The sequence below is a fragment of the Miscanthus floridulus genome, chromosome 18 (assembly GCF_019320115.1).
Source record: "Miscanthus floridulus cultivar M001 chromosome 18, ASM1932011v1, whole genome shotgun sequence".
NCBI classification, from domain to species: Eukaryota; Viridiplantae; Streptophyta; class Magnoliopsida; order Poales; family Poaceae; genus Miscanthus; species Miscanthus floridulus.
In genome coordinates this window covers 31746746-31767840 of record NC_089597.1, presented here as the reverse complement: position 1 = coordinate 31767840, position 21095 = coordinate 31746746, and the positions used below count along the sequence as shown (strand labels likewise).

The window sequence follows — 21095 nt, the reverse complement described above, 5'->3', positions numbered from 1 at the left end:
ATTTGACCTTCTCACTTCCCAATGCATCTCTCTTCTCCTAATACACTTTTGTCTTTTTCCAATACATCTCTATCCATATTTTTCTCTATCTCTCTCCTTGTTTTATGTACACCATACCTTTTCACTACTAATTTCCCGTGTTCAAAACTAAAACGTCAAATATTTTGGAACAGAGTGAGTGGACAGATTGTGTTTGATCTGAGCTATGAATTTTGCTTAATTAGCCGCTACATGAGTCATTCCTTGTTGCTAAGATGAAACTATATGTACCAAATTTGAATTATACTTTATTGTTGTGATCATAATGATGTATTATTTGATCTGTCCTAAATATACCCACCTGATACCCAACAGGTGCATGCACGAGTACAAAACTTTACCCGTAAGCCTTCACAAGTACAGGTAAGAGTTAGGGTACAAAATCTTAGCCGTAAGCCTTCGCGGGTGCAGGTACCTCACTTTACCCGGACCAATTGGAGTTGCTCCAAGATACATCCAACAATTAGAATGGCTCGTCAAAAAATGCAAACATCAAAAGACCTAACGACTAGGTGATCTGTTTTTACCCCCTCCGTCAACAGTAAGCAGATTACATGAGGTTAAAAGAGCATCGTAAAAACAAGAATTCAATATAATCAAATAAACAAAACATGGCGATTATCTGAATAATTACTCGCTAGACACAAGAACATCAATATGAAGCCACGACAGCTGGGGCCCCCTGGGCTCGAGAAATTCTGCACCATTGTATGTCTGCATCTCCCGGTAGGCCGGCCTGTTCGCTGGTTGGTTTCTGGGCTGGTTTATTGTGAGAAAAAAACACTGTTGACTGGCTGGTTTGGACTGGCTGAAACCCGAACAGGTTGAAGACAGACCCCAACCAGCAAGGCAGCAACAAAGCACAGTGCTGTATTGCAATTGCACCACACCAACCTGCAGAGTTTCAATACCAAACATTGATACAAAAAGGAAAATGTTATTAACCGTTCAATCTGCACATCGCATGCAAATGAGCCACCCTTTTTACTGTTTCAACTTTCATATTCAGCAAAGCCAACGGAATCATTTACATCCTTTACCTCGTTGACTTCTTAACAAATGAACTAGATCTGAGGGGGGACTGCTTCACACCTAACAACTTGGGCAAACAGCTGTCCCTGTTCTAGCATCAATTTCGCTGTACACGCAAAAGGGATGCAATATAAATAAAAGAAAAAACAAAAGAAACAATCTCTACCATTCACCATTCTGATTAAAATGACATGCTATGCAATTTACAGCTGCTTTCACCACCACATGCATCAACAAGACCCATCATCTTCAGCCAATCCAAGGCAAACCATTCTCAACACACAGAATGGTAGTTCCTAAAAAGAAGGTAACTGGAGTATTTACATCATGCAGGAACACCTCCTTCAAACTGATAACTGGTTCCAAGGAGCTGTTACTTCAGTCGGAAATCACGTCTAAATGCTGTCAGGTTTTGAGTGAATCTGTCGCGATTCTTAGGTTCCAAGTTCCTGTTGACATCCGTCATCAGCTTATCGAAGCACTGTGAAAGGCGTCGTTGCTGGTCCACAGTCTGTAAATTAAATTTGCATTAGATCTCTTAAAATAATCACCCATTTTATAAAGCTATTTGGGGCATCCAAAAGAAAGAAAGGTTCCAACAAATCTCAGCTTTCATTATAATTATATTAGCATTCTTAAGGTAACTTGATTCAAAACCGTGAAGATTGCTAAATGCTAATGGAGCGAAAAAGTAGCCCGCTCCCGCTCGATATGTTCTTTTATATAAAGCATACACGCTGAAGGTGATCTGCGATATTATGACACTAGCCCAATTTGTACCATAGGAGCAAAACCAAAGAACCAAGCAAACTATGAGAAGGTCCCGACAAAAAAAAAGGTGTACCAAAGGCTCTAATGGAATATGGAACTTCAAGCAGAGGACTGCTCTAACCTGTGATGCTAATATGTGCGCTCTGAGTTCACTGAACATCTGTACAAAAAGAAAAAACAAATCAAAATAATAAACAAGCTTAAAAGCATAAAGTGGAAAAAAATAAGTATTATTAAAATAAAAAATAAATGAAGGCACCTGTTCACTGGTCATTATCAGGCTCAATATTGGTCGACTCAGACTCCACTGATTACCAGCATCCTCAAAGAGCATGATCTCAAAAAGTGTCTTCAGTATCTACAGAACAACAAAAAAAGCCTAAGTCCCAAGCAAATTCAGTATCTATCACAAATAAAATACTACTGTATTACTTTGAAACATTTCAGAATATGGTAAACAGGATTTAGCAACAAAACCTGAGGAAACAAATTGGGATACTCTCCAATATGCCGCGCGAGATTTACTGAAGCTGCTGATGGAGGTGAGTCACCAGATGTAATGTTGTTAAAGTAAAAGGCTGCCAGGCTGTCGATGGCAGAAGCGCACTGCCCAAAGGAGATAAACATGACATAAATCAGCCCAAATAATACAATAGCCAGTACAGTTTCAGCCTATATATTTCACTAAACAAATATTATATAATATAGCTTCATCACTCAAGATGGAATATTTGAGATGAACCTGTGTTGATATCCCTGTATCTAGACCTTTTAAGCCAGATTCGAGTGAGCTGACAATATGTATGAATGTGTTCGTGTCCAAATTGAGAACAAACTTGATATGGTTGTTGAACAGAACTTCCATATACCCAAAGTACGCCTTCGACAGCTGAAAAACAATAACTCATTCTCACTAAGGTCAACAGCTGAAAACAATAACTTCTCACTAAGGCTACAGAAGTACAAATGAAACTGAAAAAATAAAGTGTTTAGGTGAACAAAAGAAGTGTGGGTTGACATAAGCTCTGGCCAAGATTCTGGAAGCATAAGACTTGGACCAAGCAAAAATTATCTTGCATAGAGGTATCAGATTGTAGTTTTCTAGTACTAGGGTTTAGCTAAATAAATAAATTCTTAAAAGAAATTGAGCTATCGATCCATCATAATTAGCACTCCCAAAAAATGCATAGAAATACACGCATAAGGTACTGCTTACTATTACGATATTTGCTTATGTTTCAAGAACCAGAGTTTGAACCCCAGCTTGCACCTATGGTATGACTGACGCACTAACACAACCCTCCTTATGCATGGGGCCCCGCAAGCAAAATCGTCAAACACCAAACTCAATGGTAAGAGCAGAACCAATTGACCATTTCTGATTACTGAGCAATTATCTCCTAAATTGATTTGCATGCATGTTCCTGCCCACGTTCTATGTGAGAGAACTTTGATGCATGGAACTAAGTGTTAGACAGCCATATGTGGCTGGTCTGGGTCTGGGCCTTGCGTCCAGCCCTTGTAGCTGCCCTGTGTTGGATTCCTTGTCCAGCAAGGGTGTGGATTGAGTTGTATATGGTAGGGATACTGGAGGTCGGTTCTGTTTCCATAAGCCGACCCTATCTCTACCTATATATATGCATGTATCATGTAATCCCATAATCAATCTACTATTATACACTGCATACCTTCTTTCACTAAGCACTAGTATTAAGACATAAATTAAAATTGAATTTATATGAATACCTTTCTGAATGCCAATATATCAGATAATGGAACTGAGAGGGTCATCTTCAGAGATATATCAAGGGCATCAGCAAGCGCTCTGTCACCGTACAGCTCAAATACACCAAAATTGACATAGTTCCCACACAAAGCTGGAAGTTCCGGGTAAAATGGCAGTCAAAAGAACAATACATAATCACAATAAGATTACAAAATCTTAAGCCCACAAGAAATAAATATATAGTACAACTATTGTGAGAAAACAGGTCATAGTACAATCTTAAAAATGTGAAGAAAACTAAGAATCAAAAAGTAGCCAACATTTACAAGATAAGGACCAAGATATATCCCAGTGTGTAACAATTCCTCAGAAATCATCCAAGAACTGGTGATTTACAAAGTTAGCTTAAAGTCTTTCGAATTTGTTACTCATTGCATAAAAAATCAAAAGCCATTTGGGAATGGGAGAGAGAGAGAGAGAGAAGCAGCTCTTTTCAACAGTTTTTCGAAGCACGAACCCTAATGAAACAGCCAGCAAGTTTGCAGTTCAAAATGATAATTCAGCAATAGTAACATCTTTTGTTTTTGGGTGGGGTGTGGGGGTTGAACATAAGATGAACCATGTACAAGTGGATCTGGCTCTCTGGCTCTTCGATTGGATGCATGTGAATATGTGATATGTTGACATACTAGAAATGTCAAAACCATAGTGTTTTAATGTTATTATGGCAGTGGCATGTTAGCATTTTTTTTATTTGTGGCTCTTAGGCAGATTAGATCAAATTTGTTAGTTTGTTAGGGTTATCAGTTAGACTTGACGGCTACAAACACCTAGACGTATCATTAGTTGTAATCAAGCAGGAACCCTAAAAGGCAATCAGAGCCTCGGAGGATGGGCTTATTCTTCCTGCTATATTCCATCCTGCCCCAACTAAATCCATATCACTGAACTTGGGAAAATGAACACTACAGTTGAATACAAGAAAGTCTATTACAAAAGCCCCAGCAAATAATCATGTTTCACACTCATGTAAATCAGTGAAATCGAGCCTTCTGAAATATAGTACTGATGAATGCAACCAGCTATCCACTATGCTGATGGAACCTATAGTCAACTCACTTGCAGTATATCAAATTAGCAGGTCAAATGACATAATTTTTACTCACCCCTTGAAAGAACAGTCAGTGAGATCCATATGCCTTTGTATTTACTTCCATAAATGTCTGTGCCATTAGGAAGCAATAGAATTCGCGACCCGTAAGCCACGACTATCTTGCTAACCTCTCGGAACAAAAGGATCCCATTTGGTGATGATGAATCAAATGTCAGTCTTTGAGCTTTGTTCAAAACAAATTCATACATGAACTTGAGCAAGGGTGTGGTGACCTGCATGAGGTGACATTTAGGGTGACTGAAGACAAATTATGAAACCTCAGGTTATGAGTAGCTAAGTTAGGCTTAGGCAGCATATTTGAGCAAAAACATGCATAGAAGCGCACGGATATAAAGCTGTTTCTAAAAAACAAAAGGATTATACATAATAAAATGCAATATGTGCAGGGGCATAAAATTGTTCTACAGCACAAATTGGGAACAGATGACAACCTCTGGTTCATCCGTGCAGAGTGAGATGGCTCTCAACAGAAGTGGCATGCGAGATGGATACAACCAGTCAAATAGGAGGCCATATGTCTTGCGACTGGATCACATCAGTAAATCAGTAAAGGTAAAGTTAGTTTCAAAATAATAGGGGCTGTAATACCCTCATAATGAACATGATCAGATAACACACCTGTTGGTTGCCATCGCTATGCCACGTAGATCTCTCATCCAGCCAATAAATGCATGCTTAGCGCCATCAGTCCGAAAAGCAGCATCAGGAGTTGCCTCCAGGTTAAATGCAACCTACAGTGAAAAGAGAATAAAAAACACATCAAATTTTAAAATTTACCAATGTTTCTCTCAAAAGGATTATCTACGCACCTGCTGAAGTGGTTCCATGAAAGTCCTGAATTTCACAGGGCTATCTTCCATGAAGACTAAGGAGCCAAGGATGTAATAGAACGTAGTTCTACTACGTGAACATTTGTATTCTGCAAGAAATGAGAAATTCTCCGGCTGGAAGAATATAATAAAAAAGAATTATCTCTAAACTGAGCGCAGGGATGGAAAATAAATAAAAGCTAGTGGGAAGACTTTACAGAATGATTTGCAATGATGAACTTTACACTCTCCAGCTTAAGCAGCAGTTTTCCAGTCATATAGCTGACTTGGCAAGAAAAAAATGAACTGTCAATACGCAATAAATGAGAAAAAGAAAACTGAAAAAAAAAGTCACAACTTTACCCAGTTGCCAGATCAAGGAACAGGGACAGAGTATGATCAATAACATCCTCACTCTGTAACCACAGCAAAGGTCAGCAAAGCTCAAAGGTAAAGCTTAAGCCAAAATCAGTAAATGAATAGTCACCTCAGCATAGCACTTCAGATTTGTAGCAATTTTCCCAACAATCACATTGAGAAGAATTAAATGGTCATTAAGTCCTAGAAGCTCAGACAATCTTCCATACAACTGCTGCAGCAAAGAAGCATTGGTTTATGGAATCTAACAAGCAGGTACATCTGCCACACTTGGCCAAATATTAGCAAGAAAATGTACAGGGAAAATTTTAGCAACCATTGGCAATAGTGCCAAATTTTTGCAGGGCTGGTTCCGGCATAAACCAAAAGAAGACCATCAAAAGAGAAAATAAAAGAATAATTGTTTATTAACCTTTGAAGCATGCATGGCTTGGTCTCCTACATACGACCTTCTGAAACTTTGTACAAAGACGAGAATAGCTCGGTCAAGCCTTTGCTTACTTAATTCTTGATATCTCTGCAAAGACAATAAGTCAGTTATTGTTCACACAATGAACCTGCGACAAGACTACCAATTCCCAGCGGTTTCTTTGCAAGCAAAGGTTTGTAGTATTTTTGGTCATCTATCAATCATAATTTTGAGCAATTAGTCTGTTATTAGGAATAATGCTACTGGTAATCTGTTATAAGAGTAAAATATACCAAAATACCAGCGTGCTCCCCAAACTTTGAGGGGGTCATCTAGGTCCCTAAACTATTAATATGCATTTTTATGACTCTCAACTTGTTAAATGATCCACCTTGGGTTCAAAACCAGTGGTAAATTTTCTGCTGGTGACGTGGAAGCTAACAAGACATGCTATAATGACGTGGGCACTAAGCACGTGTTTGCTTGTGATCCTGGAAAACCTGCCAGGCACAGGCAGGTGCTCCCAGGCGCACGATTTGCTGAGCCTGGGGTCTCAATTGCTGTCTGGCAGGCAGCATCCCAACAGGCCCTAACGAAGCGTGAACTAGAGAGAGGAATGAGGAACAATATGACATTAAGGTCCCACCACAGTTTAATGGCATGTGGCGTCTGGCACTAGCGGTGATGTTGACATGATGAGGTGGCAAAATAAGGTGCCATGGATGACAGTACATGGCAAGTGGCAGACTAACAAGGATTGTTAAGGCTTTGGGCCTTGGGTGAACCCACTTTTAGGGGCATATAAACTGCTAATTGATAGTTTGGGGACCAACATGACACCCACGGACAAGTTTAGGGACATCTGGTGTATTCCACTCATTTGTCAAAATTGTCCCATAATATATGATGAATCATATTAGAAAAATTGCCAATCACTCGCTCAAGAAAATAACGAAGAGCACCAAAACTGTTCGCTAGCAAGGGAAAGCGAAAGGGCGTCTAGCTGAGTTAGTTCGACTCCCCATGAGAGCACATTTTCAGGCTAAGGTTAAAAAAATCCCCTCGTCTGTCCCAACGCCGAAGCACAGGTAAGGTCTGGCCCCGGTCGTGGTTGTTCTCACATGGGCTACGGTGCCGCTGCGTATGGGTGGGGCAGGGGTTCAGGGGTTTTCTCGACCTGTGTGAGAAGGTCTTCTTCTTCTTAATGCAATGCCCGGAGGCTGTCTTATCCCCCGCAGGTACAGTTTTTTTTTTTATAAACAAGGGAAAAGGGAACAACAAAACAGAAATCATATGCAAGCTCATCATTTTCCATAACCACAGCAAGCAAATGTTGATCAATACCTTAGTTGGGATATCACAAATTTAAGTTCCAATGCTCTTCTCATAACAGAGCTGACAAAAGCTTAGATTTAAAGGCAATTTACAGTTGCATGGCGTTTTGTTCCATATTGCCAAACCTAGATAGTACAGCAGTCTGTACTATATCATTGTAGTATCTTTTGCTATTATGGATCCAAAAGATGCATTAAACTAATTGTTGTATCCAAAAGTATAAGTGTCCTTTTGAGCCACACGATGCCAAATGGAGCTTTAAACTTAGCTCCCAAATTGGTAGTGTAAAAGCATCCTTATGGTTATCATCTCAAAGAAACCTACTGACCGCGAGGCCCGCAAAAACCTAACAACCCAATGTGGATGCACAAATATAAATGTACTCTATAGCGGTAAGTGAATCCATCAAGTAAAAGAAACATTGTTTCCTATAATGTAGGGTGCTTGCTTTTGGAACAAACAATAATAAGTCGAAAGTTAGAAAGCCATCTTGAACTGTAGTTTGCATTAATTACGTAATAATTCACATAACTACGAATAGGCTGGACATCAAATGGAAAACTAATAACAAGAATGTCATTTCTGCCATTCTGATCAAATTCATACAATTCCAATGGGAAACTGAGGGGAAGGTGCCCACAGAAAAATGCTAATTATATGTACCGAAAAGTTTGAAATAACACATTTTGCATTACTGCAATTCCAATTTTTCAAGTGAATTGATAAATGAGTTTATATCATGTTACTGACAAAATACTAAAGCTGTTAACCAGTTAAAGTTAAACAACAAATTGTCACAGTAAGAGGATTGTTCGACTCTAGACATGTGCTTACTTTCTACATTAACAAATAATTTTCAGGGGAATTATTCATCCTGCGAATACACTAGCTCATTATTCATGTTCAAGTGTTGTTCGAGAAAAATTATTCATGTTAAGTGGATAAATCAGTTTCATCTAACCTGTGCGTGTGCTCCTGTATCAGTCATACTTATCAACTGCAGTACACGGGCAGAGAGTTCTGCATCAATTAACTCTTGTGTTTCTTGGCTGCAGAACATGGAAAATCTCATCCATGACAAGCATATAAAGAACAAAGTTTACAAAATAAGAAAAAAAAAATATTGCTCACCTAGCACCTGTTACCTGCCTAACTTTGACAATGGCCGCAATTATGTGAACCATCCATGCGATTTGGCCTTCAATGACAGACAGCTCATCAGCATCACCAGGAGCTGGTAATCTGGACCTTTCCTGTAGTAGATATTTATTTTGTAATAGAATTATATTTATATTAAAAAAAAAGATTGTGTGAAACAACACAAACATACCGTATAAGCTTGCAGAAGAGGTTCCATGATGTTTATGATGTACAGACTACTACTTTGGTACTGCAACTCGTTGAAAGAAAAGAAGAATCAGGTACTGTAATATGAAACATTTGTAGGAAAATATTATATTCTGAAGTCGAAAAAATAATAAGGGGTCTCATTTATCCAATTGGTAGGAAGATTACTTATAATTTTTTGCTGATTTAATTAACTAAAAATTATCCATATAAAGTTAACACATACAAATTGCAGGCAAATTTACTATCCAGATTCAGAAAATTTTATTTAGCACCATTTTCCTAAATAAGCTGGAACAGAGCATATCTTTTACAGGAAGATCTCAAACTAATCAATTAAAGATGTAAATGATCTTATTCCCTACTGTATTCAAAGAAGAGAACCAGATGAATAGTTTTTAAAACACCAAAAACCAAAATTAGGTAACAGAAACCTGGAATCTGCAAAGGAAGGGAAGAAACTCCAGCTGGTCCTGGAGAAGTTCCACACTATCCAAAGGATTTTCCAGTGAGTTGTCAGCAAGGATGGCCTGAGATGGGTAGAAAAAACAAATGATAAGAATGGTAGGAAAAACTTTTTTTAAACTGAAACAGGAGTAGAAGTATCTTGTATGAACTAATACCTGAACAGAATTAATTCTAGAAGTGATAAAACCCTCTGTGATCTTGGGAACAGTTTCATCAAGAAGACTTGGTGTTTCGCCTTTCAAGTAAGGCACGGATGTCACCAGCCTTGACCAAAGACTTAGAAGATAGTAGACACTGCTGCTGGCCCACTACAGAAAGAAAAATCAATAGTCATAAGCCTCACAACATCATATTTCAGAAAACAAAAGGCCAGCAGTTAAGCAATAAGAATAAGACAAACCTGCCATGACAACAAGGATCTAGTTGTAAATTCAGCTACTAGACCAATCCATTCACCATAAAACTCAACATTCAGAAGCTCTGCCAGCTGCACAGCACAATAACTTAACTAACATATAATGATAAAAGGGCTCATTTCTAGCATAGGCTAGTCAATTATAAAGAAATATGGCAACTCCATCAGCAAAAGATCTACACACATGAAGTTATTTATCTAGTATTATTGTTAACAAATGACAACAGTCAAATATAAACCGAATCATCTGGTAAATGTTGTGGATAATTCTGAGGATGTCGAAAAAGAATAACAGAAAAAGTAAGGGAAAATGGTGTTCTTGCCCCTTACACACATGTGTAATTGTGATTTTGCCCTCGCTTTTCTAACTTTGTGATTTTGCCCTTAACTGTAGCAAAGTCGACGCATTTTTGCCCCTGGTCAACGCGAATTTGCCCCTGTTTTTACCGTTGACCAGGGGCAAAATCGCGTTGACTTTGCTACAGTTAAGGGCAAAATCACAAAGTTAGAAAAACGAGGGCAAAATCATAATTTCACGTCAAAGTAGGGACAAGAACACAAGAGCCCCAAAAAGTAAAGGAACAAACATAGAACAGTTTGATTGATGCTGCTTTAATATGATCAATAAATATAAGGTACATAGTTGTAACAGAAGAAATTTCCAAATAAAAAATAGGTGTGGGTGTGAGTCAGTCCTCACAATTTTTTAACATTATACAGTTTCATAATGTGCAAGAGTATTTTGACAAATTGTTCAATGGTGAGAATACAGACACAACCTTTCAGTTGGATGACTCTTTTGATGACATCAATAGGCGCTTTGTGCGGAGAATCCAAGAATCTGAGGTCAGAGAGGCGTTGAAAAGGATGAAAGGAGGTAAGGCGATGGGACCGGATGGTATCCCAATCGAGGTGTGGAGATGCCTTGGGGACATAGCTATAGTATGGCTAACCAAGTTGTTTAACCATATTTTTTGATTGAACAAGATGCCTAACGAGTGGAGAAGTATATTGGTTCCGATCTACAAGAATAAAGAGGATATTCAAAGTTGTACTAATTATCGGGGAATTAAGTTGATGAGCCATACTATGAAGCTATGGGAGAGAGTTATCGAGCATCGCTTGAGAGCAATAACGCGGGTCTCTATGAACCAATTTGGTTTCATGCCCGGAAGGTCAACCATGGAAGCCATTTTCTTAATAAGACAAGTTATCGAGCGGTATAGGGAGAAGAAGAATGACCTACACATGGTTTTTATTGACTTGGAGAAGGCTTATGATAAAATACCAAGGAATGTTATATGGTGGGCTTTGGACAAACATAAAGTCCCAACGAAGTACGTCGGGCTCATTAAGGACATGTACAACAATGTTGTGACTAGTGTTCGAACAAGTGATGGAGATACGGATGACTTCCCGGTTAGGATAGGACTACATCAAGGGTCAGCTTTGAGTCCTTATCTGTTTGCCTTAGTGATGGATGAGGTCACAAGGGACATACAAGGGGGCATCCCTTGGTGTATGTTTTTCGCGGACGATGTAGTGCTAGTTGATGAAAGTCGGACAGGAGTGAATCAGAAACTGGAATTTTGGCGGGAGACTTTGGAGTCCAAAGGTTTTAGACTCAGTAGAACTAAAACTGAGTATATGAGATGTGACTTCGGCACTACTACTCGGGAGGAAGATATTAGTTTGGAAGGTCAAGTAGTGCCTAGGAAGGATACCTTTCGATATTTATGATCAATGCTACAGAGAGACGGGGATATTGATGAAGATGTTAGCCATAGAATCAAAGCAGGGTGGATGAAGTGGCGCCAAACATCTGGTGTCCTACGTGACAAAAGGGTACCACAGAAGCTAAAAGGCAAGTTTTATAGGACGGCGATTAGACCTGCTATGTTGTATGGTGCAGAATGTTGGCCTACGAAAAGACGACATGTTCAACAGATAAGTGCCGCGGAAATGCGTATGTTGCGTTGAATTTGCGGTCATACAAGAAGGGATCGAGTTCGGAACGATGATATACGTGATAGATTAGGGGTAGCACCAATTGAAGAAAAGCTTGTCCAACACCAGTTGAGATGGTTTGGACATGTCCAACGGAGACCTCCAGAGGCACTGGTGCGTAGTGGAATCCTAAGCCAGGATAGTAACGTGAAGAGAGGCAGAGGAAGACCGAAGTTGACTTGGGTAGAGGCAATAAAAGGAGACTTGAAAGGATGAAATATACCCAAAGACTTAGCCTTAAATATGAGTGCTTGGAAAACAGTTATTCACGTGCCTGAACCTTGATTGCTTCTGCTGGGTTTCAACTCTAGCCTACCCCAACTTGTTTGGGACTTAAAGGCTTTGTTGTTGTTGTTGTTGATACAGTTTCATAATGTAATACCTTAAATTCATTATTTTGCACTTCATACCACACCAGGGGTATTCAGACATTTTTGGATAATATGGGGGTTATTTAGGTATTATTTTGATTTTTTTTCTACGAAGCTTAATGATAAGAAATGACAATACCAAAAAAAACATTGCTAGTTGGTATTGACAACATTTGAAAAAATAAAACTAGAATAGCCTCCCAGTTAAGAACAGTAATTTTGGTACGAAGTGTCCATGAGGCAACGAAAGTTCACAAACAAAGGTCCCAAAAACAATGTCAAGCATAACACTTAACACATTTCCTCATACATGAGGTGGCCATAGGAGTAACAGTACACTGCTAGTGGCAAAGAAGAGAAGGATTGTCAATATATTGTGCATGTTCCATCTATTCCAGTGATGTTTTTATATGGATACTAAATAAACAGCAACAGTAAACAATAGCAGTCACGCCAATAAGCTGTAACATACTAATATATTAGCATAACCAATTAACTGGTTCTTTTCATTGGTATAAAACTAAAAGATTAGGAAAAATTACAAAAAAAAATAACAATCAATTTCAGAAGGGTGCCAATTCTCTTATTATACTAGGAGCCTAGACCTTATGGTTTGCACCACAATAGGTGTGTGTTTGATGGGGCATCTCCTAACCTGGCTAGAGATCTTCCGCTAGCTAATGAGGGGCTGCATTTGTGAGGTTTGGCTGAAGCGCAAGGCATTTCTTACCTCTTTGCGCTTCAGCCGGACGACAGTGGAGTTTAGGTCGTGGTTGTGTGTTTTTACCCCTTTGACATGTGTAAATAAAAAAAAAAGCTACCAAGCAACACAAATACTTTGTTGGTCTATTTCCTATCACATGCTAAAATGAAAACAGATAATCATTAGAGAAAAAACGAAAACAGATAAAGAGAATATTTGTTGCCAAAACAGCAATAAACCAAGTAGGGTCATTCTTCATTCAAGTAACAGGATTGCAACTTATACAGGTCCTTATAAAAAAACTAAAAGTATTTTTTAAACTCTAAACCGTCATAATTTCACTGCTATGAAATAATGAAATTCAAGCTATGTCCATAGCGAAAAAGGAACAGGATTGCAACCTGGTAATTCACTTTGAAACGTCCCAAAAGACGGCAGAACTCATGGTAATTGTCATGATCAGCAAGTCCTGCAAATTGGAAACCAATAAATTGCATAACTATTTTGCCTGCGTCAGTGCATCAAGAAACTTATCTACATGGTAAGAGTAGCAACTGTAAGCATATCAAATCAAAAGACTTATCTGCTAACAAGTTTGCATTCTCTTACAATACACAATGTGGTTGTGGCAGTCAATTTATCCAATTAACAGAAAACAAGATTATTACTTCATGTACAATGTCTTCAATAGAGATCATTATGCTTTTATTTTAGCAAAAGAGACTATTATTCTCATTAATCTGTGAAAATTGTGAGAGGAACACAAAACCAGCATCAAATACAAATTCACAATGAAAAATCTGTGTAGTAAACCTTGTCCAGTTAGAAGTATCTCCTTGGTGCCTAGCATCAGATGAGAAAGAAACAGGGACCTTGCAGGATCCTCCACAAAAATACTGCGCCTGACAGAAGCAAGTCGCACCAGACACTCCAAAGCCTGGAAAAATCAAAGGGTTTGCACATATAAGTACAGAAGGAAAAGGAAGAGAAAAATATATGAAAGGTTAAATGCAGGTATAGCTTAAGGCACTAGCCAGAATAAATTTCTGAAGCAGAGATTAGTCAATGTTAAATTTACTAACAATGGACGAAAGAACATACTTCTAAGAGAATACGGCAAACATTATAAAAAAAATTTGTTGCTGCATGTCGCAGCAAAAATTTACAGTTCTTGAGCAAGAAAAAACCCACTAAGAATACTAAATTAGCAGGCTGCCAGGTTGCATTAATGACCAAACCACCTCATAAGAAGGTAAATAGTGATTGATCTTCAAAAAGGTAATATAGTGATCGGTCTCTAACAGGATACTAGAAATACACTGAACCAACCATAAAAATAAGATTATACTTTAATAACTTCGCTAACATGCTAGAGAAAATGTCGTTCCGGATCCACTCTTCGCAGGTTTATCGAGGGCATAAAACTGTCATAATTCTGTGCACACGAACATGGACAAAACAAGGTAACTCTTTTCAAACGTGGAACAAAACAAAACTCTCTTGTTATTAATGAATTACCCAAATCATCATGTCAGTGTATACCTCTTTTGAAACTCGTATGTCATTAACTTTGTAGTAATCAAAGAAGATTTGGAGTGTGGAAGGATCTTGAAGAAGAGGCCTCCAAGATGCAGGAAGCTGCACCAAAATAAAATATTCAATTATTGAATAAAAGAAAGAGATTAAGTGTGGTACAATGACAGGTTAATCAAACGTAAGAAGCTAACAATCATGTAACTGATATACCTGCACTGTTCCAAATTCTTCAGAGCTTTCGTCCACCGGAGAACCAACAAAGTCAAATGATAAGCACTTCAATGCAAGGTCAAGAGGAATATGTCCAAATTCATCCGGGGCTGAAGTATAAGGGAAAAATATTAAGAATTGCAATAATCTACTAGGAAAAAATGCCAACTAGACATATTGTGCATACCTTCACTCTTCAGTTGGTTAAGTGAGGTTAATGATATTTGGAAGACCTGCAGAAGAAACTGGTCCTTGAATGAACTCGCAATTTTCCTATGAAGCGTCACAGGCATCGCAGGGTTTGGCTATATGATAAACAACATATAAACATCAAATTAAAACGGGTATGACAATTCAAATGTACTAAAAAAATGAAGTCCGAAATAAAACCTTGATTGGAGGTGAAGTTAATTATATGAACCAAAAAGCACAAGGTCAGTCTGTAAATGTATACACTAGTACATTACATACTAAGAAAACTCTCATTCAAGAAATGTGTTGTTTCAAGAGAGAGAGAGAGAGAGAGAGCAAGTATGGACACCGCTACAGTTACCTCCATATTAACCAAGCAACATGTGTTACTCTTCATGTTAAGTAGGAAACAAGCATATTGGAACTATCTTGACAAGTTCATCAGCAACAGACACACAAGGTCTTCACAACAGACACAATTATATATGACAAAACAGAAGTACACAAAGAAACAGAGAAAAGCCTTTTGTGTGTCCATTTGCATACATGTTAATAAGCCAATCACACGTAGACATATTTAATATCCCTGCTTCTTAGTACTAACATTAAGATTATACATGATGTTCATTTGCATGGTTCTAGGTGCAACTGGTCTTGCATGAATTCATTCCACAAGATAGTGTATATGTTGATCAGTTGTGCTTGTGCATAGTCAGCATTATGTATGGTGGTCAAAACAACCATTTCATTTTTTTTCTATGACGGTATGTCCACGCAACATGAGCAAACAACACAATTTGCAGCCTGGTAGAACCAACCAATCAACATTATTTTTGAAGCAACGCTCAGTTAAACTTTAATCTATCCATGTTTGAATCAAAATAAGACCCAAAATTGAAAGGGAACTATAACCTATGGAGCATATACTGGCTTCACAAATAATTGTGTCTCACCTGATTCATTTCTGTAACGAGATTGTTTAGTATCTTCAAGCCTATGAAATAATGATCCTGAGATGCCTGAAATGATGTAGGCACAGCCAACAAAGATAAGCAAAATGCATCACGTCGCATGCAAAAGAACTTGGAACCAAAAGTATACCATCTCCAGTCACAAAGACTTCTCACTTTGAACACATGGTCTCCAAAATTGTATTTACAAGACCAATACAATTGTAATATTATGGAAGTTATTCCCATGACAAACCTAAACATACAATATGCATGGTCTCAAGTACAAATATTTCAGAAATTAAAATCTTCTGACAATTGAAATTTTGGAATTTTGGCTGCAGGCATGTCCAAAATGACATCTGGCGACAGGAGGGAGTATAATATTGCCACAACTGCTTCATTTAAATATTCATTAAACAGACTTGCTTCAGTAATTACTAATGTACCAAAACAGTAAAGATGCTTATGTTTTAGCTTAAACACAAAAGTTTTACATAATATAATAAAAAAAAACTCTCTTGTTGCTCCATTCTTCTTCTACAAATGATTGAGGTTTCTAAGGCGTTGTGGCACCCAGTGCCATTGAGGTGTGCCTGGACACATAGGTGCTGTCACGTGCAGGCCCCAAGTGTGTTACTGTTCACAGGAACAGTAATCTAGCCTTATAGCCAGTGTGGCTAATTGTTGTCCTTAGTTAGTTAGGAATTAGAAGATTGGATAGCAAGGATAAGATTAGTTCAGATCTATCTCAGGGGTTTCTTACCAGTAGAGATAAGATTATATTTGAACTGTTAGGGCCATTCTAGCTTTATAAAAGGAGCAGCTGGCAACCATTTTGGGGAAAGCAAAAAAGAACATCAATCTATTAGGCTTAGCCCCTTCTACCCCTGCCCTTGTGCTCCGGCTGCCAGCTACCGGCTGCCTGACGTCGGGCTGCTTGGCTTAGGGCCATCCAGATCAAGGTTCATGACACGTGCCACCTAGACAATGCCTAGGAAATATAGTGTAACTAGAACCTTGTAGCGTTCTGTCGCGCCACCACGCCAGGGGTACACCTGGACACTTAATTGTTGCCTCATAAATCAATGCGTTTAACAGACAGAACAGTTCATTTACAAGTAATGTTCTCCTGTTTAAAGGGCAAAGATAGATGTTCTCAAATCGCTATGCAACTGTGCATACAATCACTGTAAGAGACCATTAATCTGGGAGAGACTCTTATGTTGTTATTAACTGGTCCCTTACAGACTGGTCGAAGAAAAAAACTAAACAAATTTAGAGAACAGTAGAAGAGATATTTATTGGTGTACGATAACAACCTATTCTAGCACACATTATCTTAACATGTGTATGTGAGATAAAAAAACATTTATGGAAAAACAGTGGGGGTCTATATAAAAGATGACAAAAGGGATGCAGAAGGTATAGACGTATATAGTATAATGAGCAGCAATGTGACTGTAGTAGAAAGTTTACAATAACCTCGGAAAAACTGAAAGGAAATATTTCTTTTTCCGTGAGATGAGGGTTCCATCAGAAAACAAGAAGCCTAGTTTGAATAGTTATGGTAACAGTACATCAACGATTGGATCAAGTTACTCCATAAAGGATTTTAACCTATATAAATAGCATAGAAAAAATTCCTATCTAAGTTTCAACTGAAATAGCAACTTCCAAATTTTACTGGCATATTTGGCACAGGATCTTACAACCTGCTTCCCATATGGAACTTAGACCATTAAAATGGATATCACCAGGAATACAAAATTGAAACAACAGATTCCCTGATAAATTACTAACAAATTATCAGAGTTCTTAATAATACCGCTCAAGTGCTCAATGATTTCTTCCAAGGTTTTAGGTCTTATGAACATGAAGTCATGAACAAATTCATGTATGACCTCTATGCATGCAACAACAGCATGGGTCCAGTAGGGTGGAAACAGTCTGTATTTTCCTTACAAGTTACATTTCTCTGTGTTCAAAAGGTTAAAAAGTTCAAACAACTCACTGGATCCACGTGTATAGAAACAGGAATAGTGTCTGCAGATTTATATGGTGCAAATAGCTATCTTGTGAAGTTTAATTAATTTCAAAAACAGGTTTCAGTCATCGAACTGGCAAGGTCTCATGTGATGACAAAACTCTTAAATGCGTGACAAACAATCAGAGAATTCTTATCTCAACACATAAAGCATGCAAGACATACTTACAAGACCTAAGAAATCAGTCGCTTCCTTGACAGTCTCTCTGAATCTGTCATCATCAAACCATCCAAATTTTGTAATTCGACAAACCAGCTGAATTAGGGACACAATGACAAAATTCTGCAATTTAGGCCCCCTTGTGGCAAGATAGTTTATGACATAATTCCCTTCACACAGATTACAAAAAAGGTTAGGTGTAAATAAGCAACAAGAGGTATACAAAAGCATGTAAGAAACAGACACAAATACTAATTTCGTCTATGATGACGTATAAAGAAGGAAAAAGTCCATATTACTCCCTCCAAGTTTGGCCTATGTCCAAATAACCCCCCAAACTAACATTTGGTTCAATTTACTCCCTCCAACTATTTAAGTTGGTCCAACTAACACCTTAAAGAGTTTTTTCTTTTTTGGTTTCTCTATGTACAAATTATATTTTAGTTTCAAATTTTGTGAGGTGATAGAGGACATTGTATTTTGTATTAGAAAAATGCACTATGAATTTTTCATCATTATGTTTTATACGATATTGTACCTCCAGTGTTAATTTATTATTAAATTTCCTAAGCTATCAAAATAGTGGCAACAAGTTAAGATATATTTTTCTAACATAACTTGTGATGTTCTCTATCATATCACAGAAGTTGATATTAAGACTCAACAAATACGTGGAAAAACAAAAATAACAAACTATGTTAAGGGGTAAACTAGACCAACTGAAATAGTTGGAGGGAGTAAATTGAACCAAATGTAAGTTTACGGGGTAATCTGGACATATGCCAAACTTAAGGGGAGTAATTTGAACTTTTTCCCATAAAGAATGATAAATGGAAATAGTTATCTTTCCAGCAACGTCATGAAAGCAGACAAAGAAAACTTGAGAATATGAAACTATATAATTTACAATCTTTAGATATGTCACAAGTATAAGGAAATGAGTCTAGAAGAAATAACAAAAGCTTATTGAAAATTACATTGAGACTACTCTGTATGATTGCATGCTGCATACATCACAGGCTCACAGCTCATATTTATTCAACAAATAGAGAGACATAAATGTTAAAGCAGATGCAACTGAGCAGAAACAACACAGCTAAATTTGATAAACATAAAGGGATTTTAATGCCAAAATGCCACATGGATGCAACAGAACAGAAACAATAAAACCTTAATTATAGATGATGCCATGCAATAAGTGTACAGAAAGAAACATTACGTATATCGAGACGGAGCTTCAAAGAAAGACTGCGGTCGGAAACTTGCTTCAGCAAGCTTGAACTCGCCAGCATCAGGGCATATGGAGTTGAGGCATTGTCCAATATGTATTGGCATTGCGAAATGTACTCGCTATTCTCTGAGAAGCACTTGAGGGTGCTTTCTGCATGCACTCTCTCAGCTGAGTCTCTAGAATTATAAAGCTTTTCACACAACACCTCTAATTGCGCTAGGCTCTCCATTGATGACATGAAAATGAAGCTTCAAGTTTGCAGTTGACCAAGTATCCAAGATTAATATGTCACCAGGTTCTGAATTAGTATCCACGAATTTGCATGAATGCTTGTCACAAGCACCGAATTAATGCATTAGGTATTCGGTTGAATAGGAAACTTGTAAAGCACTGTAAGGAGCTTAGAAGCTAAAATATGTGATTCTAGCATAGGATGAAGGATTGTTACAGTACATTCATATTACAGGAGAGAAATATTTGAACAAAAGAGTTCTCTCATGACAATCTTTTCAATGACGCTTAATCAAAGACACAAGACACAATATAAACAGCTAACGAATGCTTATATCGCCAATACCAGCCCCAATTCAGCCTGGGTTACAGTGATCTGCAAGAATGGAAATGCCAAACTTAGCGACCGCCAAACCAGCAAAACAATAGCATAATAACAAAACAATGGTTGCTTTTAGCTTCATTTGCTAAGCAATTCCACTTGATGACACATACAAACATAGTTACAGCAATCTACGTGATACCATAATAATCAGCTAACAATAGCTGCATTTGCTGAGCCATTGTATTTTGTTAGTTCATGCAATAATGATAAAATCTGAACAGGTACTGCACAGCATAGGTAAAAGACTATTTATAGCGACTTAACAGGTATCACATAACACAAGAAAAAGGGATAAAGGAAACATAACGCAGGGGGGAAAAAGGATCAAAGCGAGTTATGTGATGCTCTATTTGATAGGGCTCCCCTACATTCCGGCATACATATAAACACACAGCACAACAAACAATGAGTTAATCGGAAAAAAAACATGCTGCATTCCCCTAAACACTGGATAGCCTATCATCAAAGATCAGGTTGCATAATTCTAAAAAAAGATCAGGTTGCATGACATGGAAATCGCTCTAGGATGATGCTTATCCCAGGGGTGGAACCATGCATGGAAATCGCTCCAGGATGATGCTCATCCCAAGGGCAGGAGCGGATCCAATAATTTTTGCAAAAACTTCGAAGTTAGGGGCTTGTCAAATAGCTATATAGCTTTAGGTTAGGGTTTCGGTGCTCAGCTTCGCACAGCATAAGGGAAGGGAAGAGAAGGGGTGGGAGCACCTGGTGCCCTGGTGGGTGCTCGTCGCCGGGCGCCGGCAAGACACCAACGAAAGCCTCAGCACCTGGCTTAGGGCGGCGGCGGCGGCGTCTGAGAGCGAGAGGGGAGCGAGAGAGCGAGCGAGCGAGGAGGGACGAAGAGGGATGCAGTGGACGGGGGGAATGTAGGTTATGCATCGACGGCGAAAAAAAAAACGGACGGGCTTCTTGTGGGCTGTTTTTTTTCTAGTTTCGTTCTGTTTTTTATTTTTCTTTCTCTCCCTTTTAATTTTTTTTATTCTTGTTGATTTCATATCTATTCTCTTCATTGGACACTATCAATGGCTAGTACAACATTTGTTTTAAATAACAGAAATTTTATATCTATTCTCTTCATTGGACACTATCAATGGCTAGTAAATATATAGTACATTGTAAATAAGTAAATGGAACTTCTTATATTTTAT

General features: G+C 38.1%; 1 protein-coding gene across 2 annotated transcripts; it reads right to left on the bottom strand.

The window, feature by feature from the left end:
* Positions 1-986: 986 nt before the first annotated feature.
* On the bottom strand, positions 987-20819 carry LOC136519987 (uncharacterized). Of its 2 annotated transcripts, none has more exons than XM_066513388.1 (29): positions 20653-20819; positions 19299-19917; positions 18089-18249; positions 15876-15941; positions 14918-15035; positions 14731-14840; positions 14527-14622; positions 13798-13921; positions 13386-13453; positions 9889-9975; positions 9644-9796; positions 9455-9550; positions 9004-9063; positions 8805-8926; positions 8635-8722; positions 6342-6446; positions 6039-6143; positions 5915-5967; positions 5770-5833; positions 5552-5686; positions 5361-5473; positions 5174-5267; positions 4735-4954; positions 3589-3719; positions 2585-2731; positions 2320-2448; positions 2102-2200; positions 1964-2002; positions 987-1582 (listed from the first exon to the last, which is right to left on the bottom strand). In XM_066513388.1, exons 2-29 carry the CDS (start codon positions 19546-19548, stop codon positions 1445-1447), a joined length of 3171 nt encoding a protein of 1056 aa, XP_066369485.1. In that variant the 5' UTR covers positions 19549-19917; positions 20653-20819; the 3' UTR covers positions 987-1444. The 2 variants fall into 2 exon arrangements, with proteins under 2 accessions (XP_066369485.1, XP_066369486.1); XM_066513389.1 differs by having other exon boundaries at positions 6039-6140.
* Between the last annotated feature and the right edge of the window lie 276 nt (positions 20820-21095).

Excerpts from the sequence above, each read along its gene's own strand:
- LOC136519987 (XM_066513388.1), bottom strand. The coding sequence starts at position 19,548 with ATGTCATCAATGGAGAGCCTAGCGCAATTAGAGGTGTTGTGTGAAAAG. Across the intron at positions 6,144-6,341 it reads AAGCCATGCATGCTTCAAAG|CAGTTGTATGGAAGATTGTC; the intron begins GTTAATAAACAA and ends TCTTTGCTGCAG. Across the intron at positions 5,834-5,914 it reads TTCCTTGATCTGGCAACTGG|CTATATGACTGGAAAACTGC; the intron begins GTAAAGTTGTGA and ends TTGCCAAGTCAG.